Genomic DNA, 19,907 nt, shown 5'->3' with positions numbered 1-19,907 from the left:
TTGTCTCATTCGACTCCATGAGCACACTCCGAGCCGTTCTCGATATCATGTGGCCTATCTGAATATTGCAGCTGGGCGAGACACGCCCTTATATAATATAACACCGATCTCTTAGTAGTTGAATTGGGCGGTTCCATTGGCTGGTGACGTGAGTACCGTGACTGAATTCTTGTTGCGGCATAAACTGTTCCGTGACGAGGAAAGCCGCCTCCAGAATGCCTTCCGCCGCTAATAAAGAGCTGGTACTGCTGCAGGGGACCGGCCATGGCACGGCCCGAGCAGTCCGGGGCCAACCTAGTTACAGGAGGTAATAACTAATACAAATTACCAGTCACTGAGAAAGTAGGCCGCCGAAGTTAAACTCCACCAGTTTGTCCCAGGTCTTCTGGTATCTTTTTTTTTTATTCCGACAATGCTGGGTCAAGTCAATACTCCAAAGACCGGGTCCAGAGATGCCGTAAAACTCTTCTCCGGACGCGACTTTGAACCCGCGAAAATTGGGCCTGTAAAGCGTAGTTTGCGAGCCACTCTTGCCGGAGACTTGCATCTGCAGTTTGTCATTGGCTCAGCACACGTCACGAGAGCCCCTCTGACCGCACTTCTGGCTGCGGCTGGCGTCCAAGGATAGGCACCTCACTGTCCGGTGTCACTGCGCCTGTGCTTGTGGAGTTCGCAGCCCCTCGGAGGGGGTACCACATGGCAAGCAAGCCCCTGCTGCGCAGTGTAATTGGGTGGCCACCGTAGCCAGGTTCCTGGTACTGGTCACAGTTCGGTGCGTTTCCAGACCCTCGGGAGGCACTATGACCATTAGTGCCCTCCACAGGGCAACTTCGTTACGATTCGGCAGGTTGACGTCGCCGCCAGTGGGAGGTCCAGGGGTGCCCTTCGCCGTCTTCTGTGTGCAACGGCCCACCGCCACCAGACCGGTACGAAGAGCTAGGATGCTGAGGATGGTGTTTGCGACGCGGATTCGCCAGAAAGGATTGGCACTCGGCGATATGTGCACCCCCCTTATAAGGTAGACGTCGTCAAAGGTCTTTTGGTTGGCGACGTGATTGTGTTGTGCCTCTTTTGTCGAGGCGAATCCACCGCCTTTGAAGTTGGTTTGATCGAAACCACATCTAGCGCCGAAGCAAAATTGGTTATGATTGGTGAGCGAAAATAGAATCCGAGTGTTTGCTTCGATGAACCAGGCACGATCCAAGGGGAGCGGAGGGGCTCGGGTAACGCTCTGTTGAATGGGTTCTGTAGCCCACTGTTTATTATTGGTGTGTGGTGCTGAGTCCAGGCTTCTGAAAGACTTATCTTGATGCGACCTCATCAGCCTTTGATGTTATCGAACGCAGCTCCAAAGTTTGTTGATAAATGGGTGTTTTGGAGAATGGAAAACTATCAAGATGGGAAGTTGAGGCAAGATGCGCTCGATGTTTGTGCAAGACGTGGCTACCAGGTGCCCGTAATGTACCTACCTAGGCTATCAGTATTGTGGATTCACTACAAACGCCTGCCTAACATTGATTTCAACTCTTGCAACAGCCACTCAATTGCTCCGACAACACATTGACGGGGGCACAAGTCGTGGAAAATGAACGCGTGAGCAAAATGTACTCCACCACAACTCATTTGAATTAGCCGCCCGTGCTTGGCTCTCCAACGCCACTTGTCACGAGACTTTAGGAGACTTCAAACATCCCAGCACAGACAGGCAGCATACGAAATCAGTATGTCATGTGCTTTATTAGATGCTATCTGGATACTTACACTTGCCAAGCAAGCCAACAAGAAAAGAAGTGAAAGACTATCCTTGTATGCACGTTTGCTTACTGACATTACTATACATTGTTGAATCCCCCTACCAACTCAAACCGATACCAAACCTCGATGTCGATTCGAATTTCTCCATACATATTTAAGCATACGGATAACTCGCCAGCTGGGAGGATTTTGCTTTACATGTGTTCCCGACCGGCATCTGTGCGACGTCACCCGCATTCAGTGCACGCCATTCGCGCCATACTTGCAAGGATATATGACGGCTAGCCATCAGGCTGACAAGAGCAAGGTGCAGGCTCATCCTACACATGACCCATATCGGCCCGCTCAGTACTGAAGCTGCAAATCACGATTCCCATGCGGCCTTCTCGCCCCCGTGTACTTGCTGATTTGTGGCCCTCACCCTGGCCAGTTCTGAACGACGTAAGGCGCCGAACGATCGCCACTCCGCAGCCATGTTGGGTCTCAGCTCGTGTGGTACAAGCCATTGTTCTATATCGTTGGGCAAGGTTCGATGTTACACGAGATCTAACTGCTGGCCCTAGACAGTAATATGCCGAACATCAAAGATATCTCTTCAAACTCTGAGACCGAGCCAACATTCCGACTGACAACACCAAGAAAAGATGGCTAGACTTGAGTAGCAATTGGTCGACAACACATAATGACAATGAACATATTTCTAAGCCGCAAGACCGGTTCGTGCCGCCGGCGAGCATACCCTGTTGGTAGCTGCGGGAGCGCGCGGCGCGAACCGTCAGCGGGCGGCAGCGGGCCCCAATGTGCAGACAGGCTTTTGAGCCCGATGCCCAGCTCTACAGGGGTAATCACCCCAGACGAGTCTTGACAAAACCCGAGAGCAGAAGCCGAAAAGCCTAACATACGCCCTGCGACCGAGGAAAGAAGTTGACGCTTTCAAGATATATGACTATCGCGAGCACCTTTGAGTCCCAATTCCTCATGCAGCCAATTACTCGTTACGGCCTGACCGATTTGCCTCTCAAGCTAGCATTAGTGTAGCTACAAGGAATATCAGGGCGTCGACGTCATATAAAAAAGAACAAAATGACTTGAGTTTCAGCATCTATCAAAATACTTCGCTATCTAGAACGGTTAGTGTGGCTGGTCGTGATCATTGCGGTGGCGGCCATGGGAAAAGCCACCACGCCAGGCGAATTGGCTTTACGACAGGGAAGTCGGGATCTTGTGCAGGGCCAATTGGACATGATGGTTGGAAAGAGGTAGGGCGGGCGCGCCGGTCAACAATCCACTCAGCACTCCACAAAGATTGACCGAGGTATATCAGCACTGTTAACAAACCGAGCCAGTGCCCAGCGAACCCTCGTCTCAGGTATACAGAAAAAGAAGCCTCGAAATGTGTTCTAGGACTGGGGCAAGCGCGCCAATGGTGGAGACCGAAGCACACAGCTTGTGCATCCTGCGGCCGCCTCTGCGACCTGCAGGCCGCTCCGGGAACGGGCGCCGCGCGGGACCAAGGGCAGTTCTAGCGTGCGACCTCCTGACCAGACGTGCTGCACTCCCCTCCACGCCACTGCCGCACGCCCCTACCAAAACGCTCATCTTGCGTCACAGCTTGTTGTCTCTTCCCTGGGAGAGCTGGAGTGGGAGAGGAGGCGACTAGACCAGTGGAGGCGGGCACTGGCAACTGGCTGGGCGGTGGCTCGGCTAACAGATGGTGTGAGAGACCATTCGCAGCCCTTTATGCAGTCTGCGGGAGGGGAGACGGAAGGGGCCTGTTCTTTGCTACCTACGGAGCTTTCCTTTTGCTCTGATGCTGTACCAGTCGTACGGGCCAGCCAACAAGCCTCCAGCACAGGACACACCAGCGACGGCCAAGCAAATAGGACCAGCTTGCCCTTTACTACGTCGACCCCCTCGCATCACTGGAACGTACTGGTATTTGCATGCTCGTCCTTTGCCCTTGTACTTCTGCTCCGTGCTACTGACTGGAGGGAGCCTTCCGCACATTTCGTAGCACGTAAGCCGCTGTTTCTGCTGGCTTTCAGCCTGAGCATTGGGCACCAGAACACCTCGTCATTGGGACTTGATCCGTCCACCAACTTGGCCGAATTGACTCTCGCTTACCCCGACATCGATTGTGTGGTCTCTCAAAGCAACGGGTTTGTGACTGGAATCTGGACTCGCACTCCTTTCATCACTCCCACGAGCCGTTGTGCGTCACTGGCGATTCTCTCGACATCCCTGCTGTACCACAGTGTCACGGCTTGCGGTGCCAAACCTTAACAGCCCGTTTCTCCGACTTCAGCCGCCACACGCGTAACGCTTGCGCAGCAACAAACGGCGTCATCATCATCACGCTTTGTCGTCGCGCTGCTTTCTGCCCAGGTTGCACCTTGATCGCATACTATTCCAAGGCGGCAGTAACGATCGCGATAACTCTGCCGGAATCCAAACCGCCAAATAATTTGTTGTAATTACATGGCATATTCTCACGGTGCGTATTTTCAATCAACACTCGACTACCACGAGCGTGACTGGCTGGGACAAACGCCAAGTGGCCTCGCCTCCCACTCAATTCGCAGTAGCAATTGAAGTCATTGTGGAATTACGCACCAATTGAGCAACGGCAAGGCTTTTGTTGTCACTTGAGAGCAAACTGTCACTGTGAATGGCATCACAGCAGAGTCTCACCCACCACTGTGCTACTCGCTACTCAGTTCTCGCTCCGCGCCAGCCTGAAATCCTTGTCATTGCCACGCCGCCGCAGAGCCGTCAACGTGTGCAGCCGATGGTGCTGAATTGACAAGCAAATCGCAAGGCCCTAGATCTCGGCCGTGGCGGCGCAGAATTTGTTCAAGCCTAGGGCAGCTGTGCTGTGTCATTATAGCGGAAAGTCTAATTGAGTCGCAGGCGAAAGCGGTCCCATCACACCCCCTCATTGTGCAGCTAGTCATTGGAGAGGCGATTCGACGACTCAGCAGTTTGTCGCTCACGATCTTACCTGTGTTGGCTTGGAACGAGCGAGGTAACTACAGGGTCGCAAGTCAGGCCACGACCCGTATTTTGTCTTTGGGGCGGATTCCCAGCGACGCCCACAGTGACGGACCCGAAGCAGCTGCGCAACCTCAACTAGCCTCTGCCTAGGGCGCAAGGGCGGTCTCTAACTTACCTTGTAGCACTTTTTCTTTTTGGCTTGAGCCCAGCGCTGGGAGCGGCAAGACACCGGTCCATCCGCCCGCTTCTGCATTCCCGCTCAGATGGTCTCTGCCCTCTCCCGCTAACGTATATATACATACGGCCCACCACTTCACGTTCACACGCCCCCCCCCCCCCCCCCTCCCCCTCCCCTTCTCATACTCCCCACCACCATTACCATTTACTTCCACCGCCAGCCCGGCCGCTGCGCTTCTTCTTCCTGCGCCAACCCTCTTTTACGCATTCGTCAAGGGCTTCGCGCGCGTCCGTCCGAGTCTTGTTGGCTGTCATTTTCATCTCTCGAAGCAGCTACGTGCGGGCTCTGCTCTTGACACCCTACCTCGAAGTCGTCGCTATCTAGCTACGCTATCCACCGCAACCACTCCTTATTACGCCCACCGATCTACTTCAGAAGCCGCGTTCGATTTTGGTGCTAAGGCACGACGCAACTTGCTACCGTTCTTACAACTGCAACTAGCCACTCCTCGTCGGCGCATAACTTCTACTCCTACCTCGCCACTCCCACGCGCTTCTACTCGCCGTCAAATGCAATTTTAACTGTCCACCTCATCAACCTTCTCGCTACCCTCGCCAATTAACCACCGCTTCAGTGGCTGTGTTCCAGCCCTGAGTGTCCATCAGAGGACATACATAGCATGGCCGACGACCGTTACCGTCGAGACTATCCTCAGCAAGTTCGCCCGGAGGATCATTCGCAGTCTTCGCCACACTCTCGTTCTTCTATCGAAGAAGCTCGACACGGGCCTGACACGCGAGGCACCATGTCTGCCTCAGTCACCCTGCCTTCCATTCAGGATCCTCACGGAGGAGGCTACTCCGGACAGCCTCCAGGAGGCCGTGGTTATCCCCCAGATCCACGGTATGCCTCACCCAATGGCGGAAATGGCTTTCCTCCGCCTGGACAAGGTGGCCACCCGCCCGGCTATCTCCCTCCTCTCCAGCCCGGATCCGAACACCGTTCGCAGGCGTACCCGCCAGAGCATCGCAGCAGCTACTATGACGATAGACGCCACCCCCAATATAGCGACTATCCGTCCGACTACTACTACCGTCAGCAGGGCCCACCTCCAAACGGCTACCCTCGTGATTATCGCGGCGCTCCGCCTGGGTCATACCCTCCGGATTTTGGTCAGGGGGTTGGTCCCCAAATGGCGCAGGCAGCGCCGCGGCAACGCACCTCCATCGCTTGCAGATACTGTCGAAAGCGCAAGGTTTGTATTTCTCACCTCGTACTCTTCCTCGTTGACAACGCTAACACACAATAGATTCGCTGCAGTGGATACCAGAGCGCTCCCGGAGGCAAGTGCCAGAACTGTGCAAGAATGAACCAGGAATGTATTTTCCAGCCAGTCTCTTCATCGAGCTCGACAGCCTTTGTTCCTCTCTCCGCGGTTCAAGGTGGTGTTCCTCCTGGCACGCAGCTATTTGGCGCCTACGGCCAGCCTCTCGCGCCCAACTCTGTTCCCGGCGGTCATCATTATCCTCCTCACCATGGAGGGCCGCCTCCGCCAGGTGGCGCGTACTACGGTCAGCCCGCGCAATCGCCAACCGAAACATACGCATCCTATGGTGGGGATCCCCGAGAGGACCCGTCCATGGCTGCTGGCAAGCGATCCAGAGAGGCTATGGACCGAGAGGAAGACTGGCGACGACAGGCACCTCGGGGTGCTCACGACGATGACCCGCGCAGACGATCTCCTGCCGAGTTCTCCAGCAAGAGCAGTCCTGGTGGAGGCCCCTCTTACTATCCCACCCGCCACAGCCCACACACGACGACCTCTTCCACTGCCGGTCCTCAGTCGCGATCTCCTGGTGGAAATGGCTCCAGCGGCTCCTCGACCCCAGTTCGTCAGCCCGGCGTGCCTGTGGCGCAAAGCCAGCAAGCACCGACATCGAAAATGAGCTTGAGTAATCTGGTGGACAAGAACGACATCGACAAGGGCATGATTGATCGTTTGAATCGTCCGAGGGACGGGGCCGGGCCCCCGACTCGCGACTAAAGTCTCCCCGCGGATATCTGGATGTCCTTGGGACATGTTGACTGGCTTCGCATAACTGCGTAGGATGAACATGCATTCGACCGTCGGCTGCTGGCAGCACGCTTGGCATCGAGCTATACGACGGAGGGTGATGTTTTCCCGTGCGATGGCCAGCACTAACGCAGCGCGGAGCCTGTCAATACAACAGCAACAACAGACAACAAAACACAGGAACGGCGCAAATATAGACGGAATTCCAAGTTTGGCAACAAACGCCCAGTCAGCATCTGTTTATGTTTTGGCATTTTTTCAGATTTTTTTTCTTCTTCGTTCGATTTTCGCTCTCGGCTGCGCAGGATATATTGTTTATTATTTTTGGTCTGCTCCTGGTTGGAATCGAGCAATCAACTCTTCGATTCGACTTACCAGGGCGGTGTTTTGCAAATGCTCGTCCTTTTTATTACAAGTATGAAGATGGATACGCCTCACGGCACATATCGGTTGGCTGGTTTTCTGCTTTTCTCTCCATGTTTATATCCCTGCTGTATCTGTGGTATACAGGAATATTTAGCGCGCTTGACTTGAAAGTGCACATGCCCGGTGATGGCTCCTGCCGAGCTACTGGGTAGGTCCTCGAATAGGCGTTGAAATTACTGCATTGCAGGGGGGCTATTTGGCTCCCCGACTCTATGTAATTTATCAGCAATACAGGCCACTAATGTTTCTCAATCAACCTTTCTTTTTCTGTGATGTTGCTCCTCTGGATGAATGCCATCGTTTTGTGGAAGAGGGGCCACGGGGGCAAGCCGCCAATTACCAAGCCTGGTAAGTACCACCTTCCACACCGGTTTGCGGTATTCCTTCTCACATGATAGTCTTTGGAGTTGGCTCCTGTTGCCTTTTCCTATGCCAATTTGCAAAGAGCAGACTTTTGAAACTGACCCAGAAACTTCGAAACCGACCAAGAACGTCGACACTGACTGACTCTTGGTCAGTTCTGTGGCTATCAAACCCCTCTTCGCACGGCAAACGTGAACTTCCTAACCTGATGCGCCCCACAGAGCAATGAAAGGACTGTCTATACCGTCATGAGCGGTGAGCGTACTGTACATTGGCTGGGGAGGTCCTGAAGGTGGCCTACGTCGAATCAGGAGACAGAGCCAGGGTCCGAGCAGAGGCAACAAACTCGCGGGCGGACAAGGGCCAGCGTTGTATCTTATTAGCGGAGACTACGGGCAAGGTGGGGGATGTACGAGTAGCAGTGTGGCGTGCTTGTGTGAAGCAGGAGGATCAACTACCAGTATGGCAAGGGCATGTTTGTCCCCCCCCCTCCTCTGGGGGCTCTCGTTCTCGACGGACGGGAGGGGCTTGTCAGAGGAGCAGGCTGGCTTTCAGCTACTACGCCGTTGCACGCCGCGGGAAGCCAAACACGGTTGACATGACTTGTGTCTTCCACACGCCTAGTCGAGGCCTCTCATTGGGCTCGGTACTAGCCCGAGAAATGGAATCCAGCAGACAACTCTACGCATACAAGAAGAAAGGGACGCTGGCGGGGATGACGCATGCGCAATGGGTTGAGGGCAGGGTGGAGGGAGGGTTGGAGGGGCACTGCAAGAACGGAGGAGGGGGGAGGGGATGGATGGAGGGGTGTTGGAAGGAACCAAGCAGCCGTCTACCGGCAGCGCGGTCAACAACGCTGGCCTCACCTCCTGCACTGGGCGGGCACCAAGGCCCTTATCCTGGGGCCGCCGGGTGCGTGGCGGCCCTTCCTCGACGGCTTGCGGACTCGGGTTGATTAGTGTGCACTACCGAGGATTGGCGGGCTGTACCTACATTAGGGTCGTCCGGACGAGGCACCCGAACAATGGTGAGAAGGGAAAAGGAGGCAAACACTGGGGCGCTGAAGGACGGGAGGCTCCGGTGTCATACATACATCCACAACCCTGAGGATACTGCGAGCGGCCACCGGTGAGGAGCGGCGGCCTCAGCGAAAGGCTTCCCACCTGCACGGGCTCGGAAGCAAGCCAGCAGCGACGTATGCAGCCGGCCATCAGTGGGTAGAGCTATATCTGCTACGTTGAATAGATCACGGGGGCTTTACGAGGGGGCATATTGGCAAGTCTGTCCAAGTCACCGGAAACAGCGAGAGGGGCGGTTGCGAAAGTGGGCTGGAGAAGCTTCCCGTACACATGACAAGACACGCAAAGAAATGGGAGAAAAAAGGGGAAAAGTCTATGGGATGGAGTCAAAAGGTCCAGAGATGTAAACGGGCCACACTTTGGGATTTCTATTGTTGCAGCAGCGCTTGGTGGCGATTCCTGAGTCCTGGGCTGGGTCGGTCTCGTATGGCAGCTGCGCCTATTCTCACATATACGCGCGGAGAGCAGCTCTTCCAGTTTTCTGGGCTCTAGCTAGTCCAATTTCGGTCGCGTTCTGGAGGCTCTTCTAACCAAGACAGAATGCTACTGACAATGGGTGTGTCTGCCCTTGTTCGCCGGATTAGGGTAAAGGGCTACTAGAGGCATCACCACCTCATAGGTTTGTGGGCATGAGTACAAGAAGCTCCACAGAAGAAGCAGAAGAAGACACTAAAATAGGAGCCCTCAATGGATGGAAGCCAGTAGAAGGGAGGGTGGGCGGAGGCATCATCATCGGTTGTTTGGCAGCAGTAGCGGCAAGCCCGCCAGCAAGTGCAAGAAGAGAAGGACAAGGAGGGACAGAGGTCAGCTGGACAAGAGACGACGCGATTTTGGAGAGGCGGCAGAGTTTGCAGCTAACAGAACTCAACTGGAGCCGCTACTGTGGGGGAGGGTGTGAGCGAAGAAGCAAAAAAGGGGGAGAAGAAGCAAGGTGAGCGATGAGACTCGGTCAACTTGGCTATAGAGAATGACAATTAGGAAAAAAGATGAGAAAAAAAGACGGTGGTGCATTAGTGCCGGTCTGAATCGCACATGGGACATGGGACAAAGAGCCGTGCAAAGTCCGGGATAAGAGCCTCGGAAGAACGGAGAACTAGGGAAAGTTACGGCTCAAGCGGCGCTGGTATTGATCGAAGTTCTGTCGGCAAGGCAAGGGCCGCGGCACAAGCCGACCGACTGACGGAAGACGAGACGATGATGGTGGTTGTGAAGAGACTACAGAACCGACACCACCATGTTCGTCGACCCTGTACGGCATTCTCGTGCAATGAACTCTTTTGGTCTTGACTGACACAGGGCTGAGACAGCTCGACGAAATCGAGAAAGAGCTAACGCCGGATTCAGATGCATGTCTCAGCTGTTCGCATTCTCTTTTGAGTCTTGACTTGTGCCACCAACGCCATGTCGACCAAAGCGAGTCAACAGGCCCCAACAGTTAGACTTTTTTTTCCAAGAGAAGAAAATGTCCGAGGCCGAAAAAAGCATCGAATGTTCTTTTTCTTTCAACGTGAAACAGAATGGCATCATGTGATTGTTGTTCGCTGCGGCCCGACAAGCTCGGACAAGGACGTGTCCCATGTTGCAACTTGTTGTGTCGTTGGTACGTGCAGCACAGAAACGGGGGAAAGCGTCTTTATTGAGAACTGTGGCGGTGGCGTTGTTGATTCTCCTTGTTTCCTGTATCCATCGCGGCAGTTGAACAAGATGTCGCCACTGTCGCCACTCACAGAGTCGAGAGCTGGGCTGGTTTGGGGGCTTGATTGCCCGAGGTGGCGCGCCATCCGATCACGTCTGACTTGTGTGCGCCTCGAACGGCTAGGATTGCGATGAAAGAGACTGAAAGATACGAGAAGACGGGAAAAACTGGTACAGGCGGTTACGTCTTGCTGCCCCTCGTGTCTCCCGCCGCACTCGGCGTCATAGTCGCGTCCAAGACAATGTGCGGATACTGCTCGCTTACACGCAAAATGTAACATTTCATCACTGTAGAGAAAACGGGGCGCTACAACTGACCTAGTCAGTGTGTTGAAGCAAGAAGAGTCAAGTTGGATATGACAGAACCAAGAATCGCATCCGTCTCACCACAAGTCATGGGTCGATGATGCAGTGTTGGGGGTTGTACGATGGACGCATGCAACGAAACCGCAAGCCATTTCTTTTACATACACACCTGTTCCCACAGCCAAGCACACAGTCACGGATGCTCAAGGGACCGGCACGACACCGACGAGGAGAGAGCCGCCCGTCCCTCGTGGGAACCTGCAAACTGCGGCCGGTGAGGGACAAAAAGGCAGCAGCCGGGGCGGCGGCCGACGCAGCAGCCAAGTTTGACGCCATGAACGGTTTTTTTTTTCTTCAAAAGTGGAAACACAGGCAAGCTATCGGGGCAAACCGAACGAAGGGGGGGGGTGGTGGTGGGAGAGGGGAACGAGCGGAGAGTTGAAGCCATCACGCTTTCTCCCTCTTCCAACCAAATGTCGCTGCTCTCAGGCAAACCCAGTCCACCAACCCACCACCACAGGGGGGCGTGTCTACAGTGAGTGAATCGGGACGAAAGAAGGGGACTCCGTGACCGGCCTGGAGTCAACTCCGGGCCCTGCTGCAAGTCATGGAGCGACGGGAGAACCGCGCAGTCGGGGCAGAGGGAGGGGGGCTGCCAGTGGACGCGCCGTCCCCCCCCCCGCTGTACATGAGTAAGGGTGGGATAGGAAGAAAGGTAAAACAGACGAAACGGGTCAAGGGCAAAAAAAAAACATGGTGAAAGAAAAAAAAAAGGGGGGGGGAGGGATGGTGTGGGTGAACTGGAATGTGGAAGATTGCTGCATCGGGACACACATTGTGGACGGTCGCGCCAGTCACCACTCGGAGAGCGCGCCGGTTGCAAATCTGCAACGAACAAAGAACGGCTGCAAGATGACACCATCGATATCGTAAAGTCAAATTAAATGGATTTGAAGAAAAAAAAATGAGATTTTTTTGCAGGGGGCGTGAGCGCAAGGGACGGTTGAGGTTGGTGAAAGAGAGCCGTGTCGCGCCGTTTCAAAAGGGTGAGCTCACGTCCGTGTGTAAAAGAAAAGACTACAATGTCACTATTTCAGAATGTACAGAAACGCAGCATCTATCCAGGCTCTTGTCTTTGAAGCTGTCCGGACCTCTATATTTTTCAAAGGGGGTTTTGCAAGGCAAACTAGTTAGGGTCGGTCGGGTGAAGAAAGAAAACTGAACCGCCCTTTTCGAAACACGCACGAAACCGCCCCCCTCCCCATAACCGGGGGGTTAATAGCCTCTAGAATGAAAAGAACCGCCCTGCAGATCCGGAGTCTCCGTGCAGATGGATGCAGGTAGGGCTGTGAGAGAGGAGAGAGAGAAGGGGGGGTCCAACCTTGCGAACTTGTTCATGTCGTGCTAGTGTACGTCGAGTCGTTTCGAGTTGTGGGTGCATTGAGAGATTTCGGTACAAGGGGTGTCATTCTACATGTACAGCTAAATTATTATTAAAGCCATTTTCCCTTGTTACCCATCGCCGAGACAAAGCCGTGCACTTTAACTATACAACCCTGCGCCCACGCATACAACCCCCCCCGCGCATTGCATTGCCTTTGCTCTGCTGCAGGGAAACGGGGTCTGACCTGTCACATCTACTTGATTTGCAGAAAATGGCCTATTCTGCCCCTTTCTGGGCAGGTTGCGAGGAACGAACCCGGGGTTCAACAGTCCCACGGACATCGGCGCCGCCTGGTTGCAGCCTGCGCATCTCGCAACCATGCTAGTGCGAGATCCGCTGAATCGTGTTGTTATCGATCTCGGTAGAAACGTCAACGTGACCAGGTCTAGTGCGTGCGATAGTGTTTTTTTTGTGTCTCTTTCAGCTGGTTGTGTTCCTGTTTGTCGTTGCCTATAACACGTAGAGGTTGCATTCGTGGCGGCAAGGTTTTGTCGCTTGTCAGAAAACATGACAGCTAGCTACCTAGACTCGGTTGCTGCCAGTGTAGACAGAGGGGCTCCGTGCACATCTTGATCGGAGAGATGTCAGGTTGCGGACCGGGGCACCATGGGAAGCCGAGGGTGTATGTGTATATCGGTTGCATCGACCAGAAGAGTTGCAGATTGGCCCAGCAAGAGGCCAACTGTGCCAGGGGCCCCTATTGTTGGTCGGCGTGCTCCTTATAAGGTCCTGGCCTTGAAAATGGTCCTTCCATTCGTCTGCTTGAATCTCTGTTACTACCCCAAAGCTTCATCCTTGCTTATAATGACTTCCACGGATCACGTACGTAACGCTGTCCTTGGTGTCGTCATTCAACTTCAGGTGTAGGGTAGCAGACATCAACAACAATTCGTAGCATTTGCTGTCGAGCAGAGTCCAACAAGTAACCCAAGAAAAGGAGGAAGCTGACTTTGAAAGAGGTGCAATAAGCCGAGATGTAGATACAATCCATCTATTATAGGCTCACGTAGCTGCACGACACACTGCTGCTGTTCGAGGAGCAGTCCGCCTTACCCTGGCCATCGATGTGCACATTCTGAATCGACGCGCCCTGCTGCGTAAACTGTTGCCCGTCGCCTTTCTGCGCATACGCCTCGGTGAACTGCAGGCTGCCAAGGTCGACAAAGTCCACTAGCTGCCTACTGTGCAGGTAGTCCTCGATGATCTTCCGCGCAGGGGGGGTATGGCGTCTCGCTAGAGAGTTACTTGGTCTACTTGCGGCTCTGCGTCAGTTTCTTGTTCATCGTGGTGCCCGACATGCCCGACGTAGCATGCACCGTCAGCCGAAGAAAGAAAACGGAGGAGCATGTTTGTAGACGGAAAGCGTAGAGTACTCTAGTTGAATCTAGGGCTTCACACCGTTGTTGCCTATTTACAGGAAAATAGCGGTAATGAGAAAAAGTATTGATGGTATCAGACAGAAACATGACAGGGAAGAAGAGCCGTTCTTGTTTCTAAACAGTGGGAGGGACGACGTTATGAACAGGGAGGGTGATGACGACAGGGTAGGTGAGCAATAAAAGACACAGAAACTCGTTCAAACAGGCCAAAATATGCAGTTCAAGGACTGGTCTGGCACTCGAGTCGCACTGCACGCTATGAAGGCTACACGTTTTCGTTTGACATATCCGCACATGGGATGAGCATCTGCTGGTTTCACGCAGCAGGTTTGGCCTTGCCGGAGGCAGCAGCGGCCTCGTACAGATCCTCCACTGACGAGTCCTTGGTCGCTGTCGCGCCAAAGCCAGGAACAGTGAGCGCGGGATGGCCCGGCGGCGCGATAGTCGCGGGAGTGAATCCGGGATGGAAAGGCTCTTGCGGCAGCTCCTCATGGGCAGCGGGCGTTCGTGAGCGGGACGCGCCGCCGTTGGGGGTGTCGTAGTGGTGTTGCGGGTCGGCAAAGGGATCCGCAAAAGGATCTTCGTCGTCATTCCCTCGGGCCTGCTTGCCCTTGTTGGAGGATGACCCGGACCCGGAGCCGGAAGCCAGACCAAGGCCGAGAGCGGGGCCGGAGCTTGACGGCTCGGCGTGGTACGGGTCCGCCTGCTTGCCCTTGCCGTTGCCGCTGTGAGCGGGCAGGGCGGGGGAGTCGAGCAGGGGGGACACGGGCTCGCCACTAGGGTGGCCACCGTCGACGGGGGACGTCTCCTCAGAGCGCAGATTGAGGCCGAGCTGCTTGCGAGCACCGAGGACGGCGCGCTGATGTTGACTGAGCGCCGTCTGGAGCTGCTCGTTGGTGTCGATGAGGCTCTCCATGGTCTCGTTGTCAGGGCCGGGGTTGGTGGCGACCATGTAACCCTGGATGCTGCGCGAGGCGCTCAGGCAGCGGTCCGCAAACTCCTTGATGAGGTCGTTGTCCAGTGTTTCCACCGGGGGGGTGTTCATAACGACCTGCTCGAGGAGCTTGGCCGAGCTGCGGGCCTCTTCCAGGCGGCTGGCGAGCTCGACGCTGCCGGGCAGCTTGTTGTTCGTGTGGTGGCGGGAAAAGTAGTTTTGGCCGTTGGAATGGTTGGGGGGCTGCTGATACTGCTGCTGCTGCTGCTGCGGATTCGTGGAGAAGGGACGCGGCGCCATTCTCGGGGCGTTCTGGGACAGAGATTAGTACGAGGCAAAGTAGAGCAACACCGCAAGAGGGAGGGCATACTCCGTATACGGCTTCCATCTTGCTGCGCTCTTTCGCCCACATTTGCAGCAGGGCGGAGAGGTTGTCGTCGTAGGCCTTGGTCTGCTGAAAGTCGTCGAGGGTCTCGATGAGCATCTGGCGGACATTCAGGTCTTTCGAGCCGCGCAAGAGTGCCTTGCAGGTGTCGACAAACTTGGCGTCGAGGTTGCGGGTGAAGGTTTGGCCGGGGTTCTCGGTGAGGATGCGGAGCAGCATGATGGCGTTGTACTGCCAGGCGGCGCGGGAAAAGTAATCCTTGGACAGGAACTTGCGGATTAGGCGGGCGCACTCAGTGGCGGCGGCGGGGGAGGACTCGGCGGCGTCGACAATGGGTGGGAGGAAGAGGACTTCGTCGCCCTGGTGGGAGGAAAGGGTACATGTTAGCGAGGGTGACGGGTGATTGCATAGAGGACGGGTTGGTGCGTGCGGCGGCGACGTACTTGCACATTGTATCCCGACTCGCAAAAGGCTTTCTGCAGGGTGACGACATTAGCGACCGGGGGTGATTCTCGGAGCCGAGCGCGGGGAACATACGACGCTATTGTGAGCCGTCTTCTCAGGCGCCTCGCCTTCTTGCGGCACGGTGGAAGATGTCGAGCCCGTTGGCGCTGCTACTGTGAATGGAATCGTGTCAGCGTTGCTTGCGACCGCCTAACGATGGGTTCGGCGGGGGAGCCGTACGTGTGCTCTTCCTCTTGATGCCGCCAAGCATCTTGTTCATGCTGAGGCTCTTCATCGACTTCATGGCGACGGCTTGGGTTCGTTCTCGGTAACGCGGCGTGGTCTGGTTTTCGGCAGGCTGCAGGAGAAACGGTCGTAAATCCCCGAAGCGACAGACTTTGCTGGTGATGCGGGCCAAGGGTGGGCGGTTGCGACAAAGGGGCGGCAAAGCGACGACGCTAGCGTTGGGAAACAAAGAACAGCTGATACGACGTCAACATATGAGAGAGCACCAGACCGCAGTATCGCGATGGGATAAAAAAGCAGAGAGGGTAGCAGAGGAAAGAAGACTAGGGAGGGGAAGAAGTACTAGGCATGGAGATGTTGACAAACGGCGTCGTGGCGGTCATGGAGTTGTTGTACGGAGTACAGGGCCAGAAGGGGACTAGAACTCGGTACAACCCCACGGTAACTACTAGGTAACTACCTAGGTTAATAGAACAAGAAAAGGCCGCCACTGACAGGCAACGTCAGCCTAGAGCCAGCAGAAACAAATGGCCACTCAGAGGCTTCGCCCTGTAGCGTAGCGGGTCCAGGGCCTGTAAGTGGTGTCACGGCACCAATAGGCACACTGTTTTCAACCCGCCTGCAGATAGAACACTTGTTTTTTTCTTCGCCCGTACGAGACATATATTGGGTATGAACTTGCAGGAATTTATCCTGAAATTGTGTTCCTCTTTGTCGTTGCCTATGCACGTAGAGGTTGCGCGCGCGGAGATGCCCAACCGGGGTACCTCCAGCCATTTGTACCTTGCAACTAAACAACCAACGGCTTTACCATGCATCGTGGGCATTCCCATCAGCAATGACGATGCTAGTCAAGTTCCTTGAAATTAAGCAAAAAAAAGTCACAGGAGCTTCTCTCCGCTCCGCAGCCGCGCGGCCAGTCTCATAGTGGTGCGAACAAAGGGACAGTTGACCCATTTTAGCGCTTCGCCCCATTCGGCAGCTCCCGATGTTCTTGGTCCGCCGACCAACAAGCCAGGCGGCGAGCTTCCTCCAACATCTCTCTATCAATGAACGGATTTTTTTTATTTGATTCTCTTCCTCGTCTCTACCTCTTCCAGACCAGGGAAACAAGAAGCCAAGTTCTACAATGCAAAAAGACCGACTCATGTCCGCACACACCACCCACCAGCTTCCAAGACACTAAGCATCGCCACCTGCGGCTGGCTTGCGTAGAGCTCTGGGGCTGTGCAAGTCCATCACACGTCCCAGGTCCAGAGACCATGTCCCGTGCCCGCTCGTCAGCCAGCCAAGGGTCCGATCAATCCTAACAATATACAATATATTACCGAAACTAGTTACTCATGCTTTGCCCGATTACATCTTACGATGCGCGGCACCATATCGAGGCTTGCCTTTGGCGACCCCACCCTCGAACCACAGCTCACATGCATCACTTCCAAACAGAGACAGCTCTGCTCTCAATCCAACTGCATGCCATTCTATGATATTCTGTACACACCATTCCGTATTAGTAATACACTTTCTTGGCTCATTGAAATTAATCCTCCTCTACGCCATCCTCCATCATCTCTACAATCAAGTTGCCAGATCGTCCAATCACCGCCCCCATCGTCTCCGACACGCTGGGCTCGTAGACAACTCGTGGCAGCGTCGACGCCACCCGAAACTTGTACTTGTGTTCGTAGTCTGCCGGCTTCTCCGTCTTGCTCGCGCCGTCCATCACCTCGTAGCACTCTACAAATGCGTAGAGCTCCTCTATCGGCGTGTCCTGTGCGAATCGCCTCGTGATGCGGCCCGCGCCTGACGCCTCAGGCATCTTGAGCGCCACGCGCACCACATCCTTATCACCCACCGGAGGCTCCGGTCGAATCTGCGTCGCGCGCCAGGCCTTCCACTGCGCACCCTTTTCCGCGCGAAGGGCGGCCGCATCCGCCGCCTCGAGGGCGCGCTTCTCGGCTGCCGCCGCGGCCGCCGCGGCCTCCTTCCTCTTGCGCGCGCGCTCCCGGTCAGTCGCTAGGGACTGCTCGTATGCCGAGTCCTGCTGGTCTCGCAGGCTCCGCGCAAACTGCTGCGCGCTGCGCTCTGCCCGCACGCCCGCCATGTCAGCGCCGTACTTTTCCATGGCCCCCTGTAGCTCAGACAGGTACGTCGCCGCTGGCATGGGCCCAGCCAGCCGCTTGACAATGCCCATCCGTGTGCTGCCTTCCTTGGGGGTCAGGCAGACGAGCGCCGAGAACGGGTACTTGGTGCACTTGTACTCGCGCGCCACCTGGAACGCTTCCGAGTCCAGCACGTTGCCGCCCCAGAGCACCACATTGCTGGCCGGGTCATTGATGAACGCGACCACGTCGGGCGCTAGTAGTGTCTCGCGCACAAACGAGGCCGTGTCGTCGTGCTCGGGCGAGAGCAGCACCACGAGTAGAAACTTGAGCTCCTTCTTGGCCAGGTCGTGCGCCTGCGCCAGGCCGCCCTCGAAGAAGGGCAGGTTGTTGTCGCCGTGATCCTCGTCAAACTCGCGCTTGAACCGTGCCGCGGCATCGCGCGGCATCAGCATCCGCCGCCCGCCACCGCTTGTGCCGCCGCCTTGTAGCGCCGTCGAGAGCCGGCCTGTCAGCAGCGTCGGCCGGATCGCCGCGGGTAAGAAGGACACGGCGTACAGGAGCGTGCGCAGCAGGGCTGTGGCCGCCTGCCAGCCCCAGTTCAGCGGCGTCAGCAGTAAGCCCAGAAGCCACGGCGTGCCGTGGGTCGTCGACGATGGCGGGACGATGCGCGGCGCCGGGTCCGTCCGGTCCCGACGCGGTGCGGCGCGTGAGCTGAATTCGGACGCGAGCAGACTTTGTTGCAGGTTCTCGTGTCGCGCGGCGACCTGTGGGATGGCTTGGCTGGCCGCGATGGCCTCGGCTAGGGGATCGGGTCCTTCGCCATCAAAGAATTTGGCAATCGCAATCTAATTTTACCGTCAGCGAATGGAACCAGATGTAGCCCATCACTGTAGTAATTACCTGTACGTTCCATTGTGACCGTTGCAGCAGCGGGATCGCGTCCTTGACCTCTTGGTTCGTCACGGCTAGATATTGTTCGAGTGCTTCTTGCTGTGTTGGGGACAGCTGGCCAATATCGGTCTCGGCGTCGGCCATGTCGCCGTTTGCGCGTGTTCCGATGTTCTCAGGCAGGCGAGATTTTGTTTTCTGGCTCAGATGTCGCTCGGTAGCCGTTCGCCGTGTTTTAGAGATGTTATTGTTACGTTGTTTGGTTGTGAGAGGGATGACTCTGGACAACTCGAGATTCTGAGAGTTGTCCAGAGGCACCACGCTAGTCTGATGTAATGGTGGGGCTGGACGCTTCGTTCCCGCCCCCGCTGGCTCAGGATAGCTTTCGGATCAGGCAAAGATGTCAAGAAACAGAAAAAAATGGGTAATTCGAATAGTCACCTTGAATTTTATTACTGACCTGAAAGTATAGATTGGCCTCGTTGGTAAGCTAGTGCCCAATTTCCTCCTTCCTGCCCGGCAATAGCATCCACCTCAAATCTCAAGAGTCATCTTTGCAGACTTTGCAGCGAACATCACCACGCCTTCACTGACTTCCCCCCATCAGCTACCTAGGGAAAGTCAGGGAATCTAAAATGACAGCCTCCCCCACTATCCTGATTCGCCAAGCCGAGTCGCCCGAGGACCTTGCCGCCGTCATCAGATGCTTCCAGGCCTACACGGAATGGCTCGACGAAGACCTTTCGCATCAAAACTATGCCTCGGAGCTGGCTGGCCTGCCGGGAAAATACGCACCGCCTACAGGATCTCTTCTACTAGCTGTCGACTCCGAGTCCGGGGCCGCTCTGGGCTGCGTCGCTTTGCGCCCGCTAGAGCTTCCCGCAACCCACGAGAAAGCCAAACCGGGGCATCGATGCAGTGAGATGAAGAGGTTGTTTGTGAATCCCGAAGCTCGTGGGAGGCAAGTTGCGCGCAAGTTGCTTCTCGAGCTGCTGCGACGGGCAAGGGACCAGGGATACAAGGAAATATTTCTGGATACCCTGGACAGGATGGAAGCAGCTATTAAACTGTACAAGTCGGAGGGGTTTCTCGTGGCAGAGGCATATAACAACAGTCCGTATGAAGGAACTGTGTATTTATCAAGAGAATTAGAGTAAACGTGTATAATCTCCAAAAATTGCATAATCTGATGGGGATCAGGCGACAGACGCC

At 55.4% G+C, this 19,907-nt stretch overlaps 4 protein-coding genes across 4 annotated transcripts; 2 read left to right on the top strand and 2 right to left on the bottom strand.

Moving 5' to 3' along the window:
• Positions 1-4,423: 4,423 nt before the first annotated feature.
• CCM_06477 (C6 transcription factor, putative) lies at positions 4,424-6,971 on the top strand (the record flags this gene model as incomplete). Its single annotated transcript, XM_006671618.1, has 5 exons — positions 4,424-4,532; positions 4,619-4,874; positions 4,932-5,015; positions 5,576-6,182; positions 6,237-6,971. The coding sequence occupies 5 exons, from the start codon at positions 4,424-4,426 to the stop codon at positions 6,969-6,971; spliced, it is 1,791 nt and encodes a 596-aa protein (XP_006671681.1).
• A 7,038-nt stretch (positions 6,972-14,009) lies between these two features.
• CCM_06476 (VHS/GAT domain-containing protein) lies at positions 14,010-15,760 on the bottom strand (the record flags this gene model as incomplete). Its single annotated transcript, XM_006671617.1, has 4 exons — positions 14,010-14,939; positions 14,998-15,372; positions 15,550-15,626; positions 15,697-15,760. The coding sequence occupies 4 exons, from the start codon at positions 15,758-15,760 to the stop codon at positions 14,010-14,012; spliced, it is 1,446 nt and encodes a 481-aa protein (XP_006671680.1).
• Positions 15,761-17,242: 1,482 nt separating this feature from the next.
• Positions 17,243-18,842, bottom strand: CCM_06475 (UBX domain protein; the record flags this gene model as incomplete). Its single annotated transcript, XM_006671616.1, has 2 exons — positions 17,243-18,652; positions 18,708-18,842. 2 exons carry the CDS (start codon positions 18,840-18,842, stop codon positions 17,243-17,245), a joined length of 1,545 nt encoding a protein of 514 aa, XP_006671679.1.
• Positions 18,843-19,330: 488 nt separating this feature from the next.
• Positions 19,331-19,852, top strand: CCM_06474 (acetyltransferase; the record flags this gene model as incomplete). Its single annotated transcript, XM_006671615.1, has 1 exon — positions 19,331-19,852. The coding sequence occupies one exon, from the start codon at positions 19,331-19,333 to the stop codon at positions 19,850-19,852; it is 522 nt and encodes a 173-aa protein (XP_006671678.1).
• Between the last annotated feature and the right edge of the window lie 55 nt (positions 19,853-19,907).

The sequence above is a fragment of the Cordyceps militaris genome, assembly GCF_000225605.1.
Source record: "Cordyceps militaris CM01 unplaced genomic scaffold CCM_S00005, whole genome shotgun sequence".
Classification (NCBI taxonomy): Eukaryota; Fungi; Ascomycota; class Sordariomycetes; order Hypocreales; family Cordycipitaceae; genus Cordyceps; species Cordyceps militaris.
The sequence above is the reverse complement of the archived record's forward strand: the minus strand, read 5'-3'. Positions and strand labels throughout refer to the sequence as shown.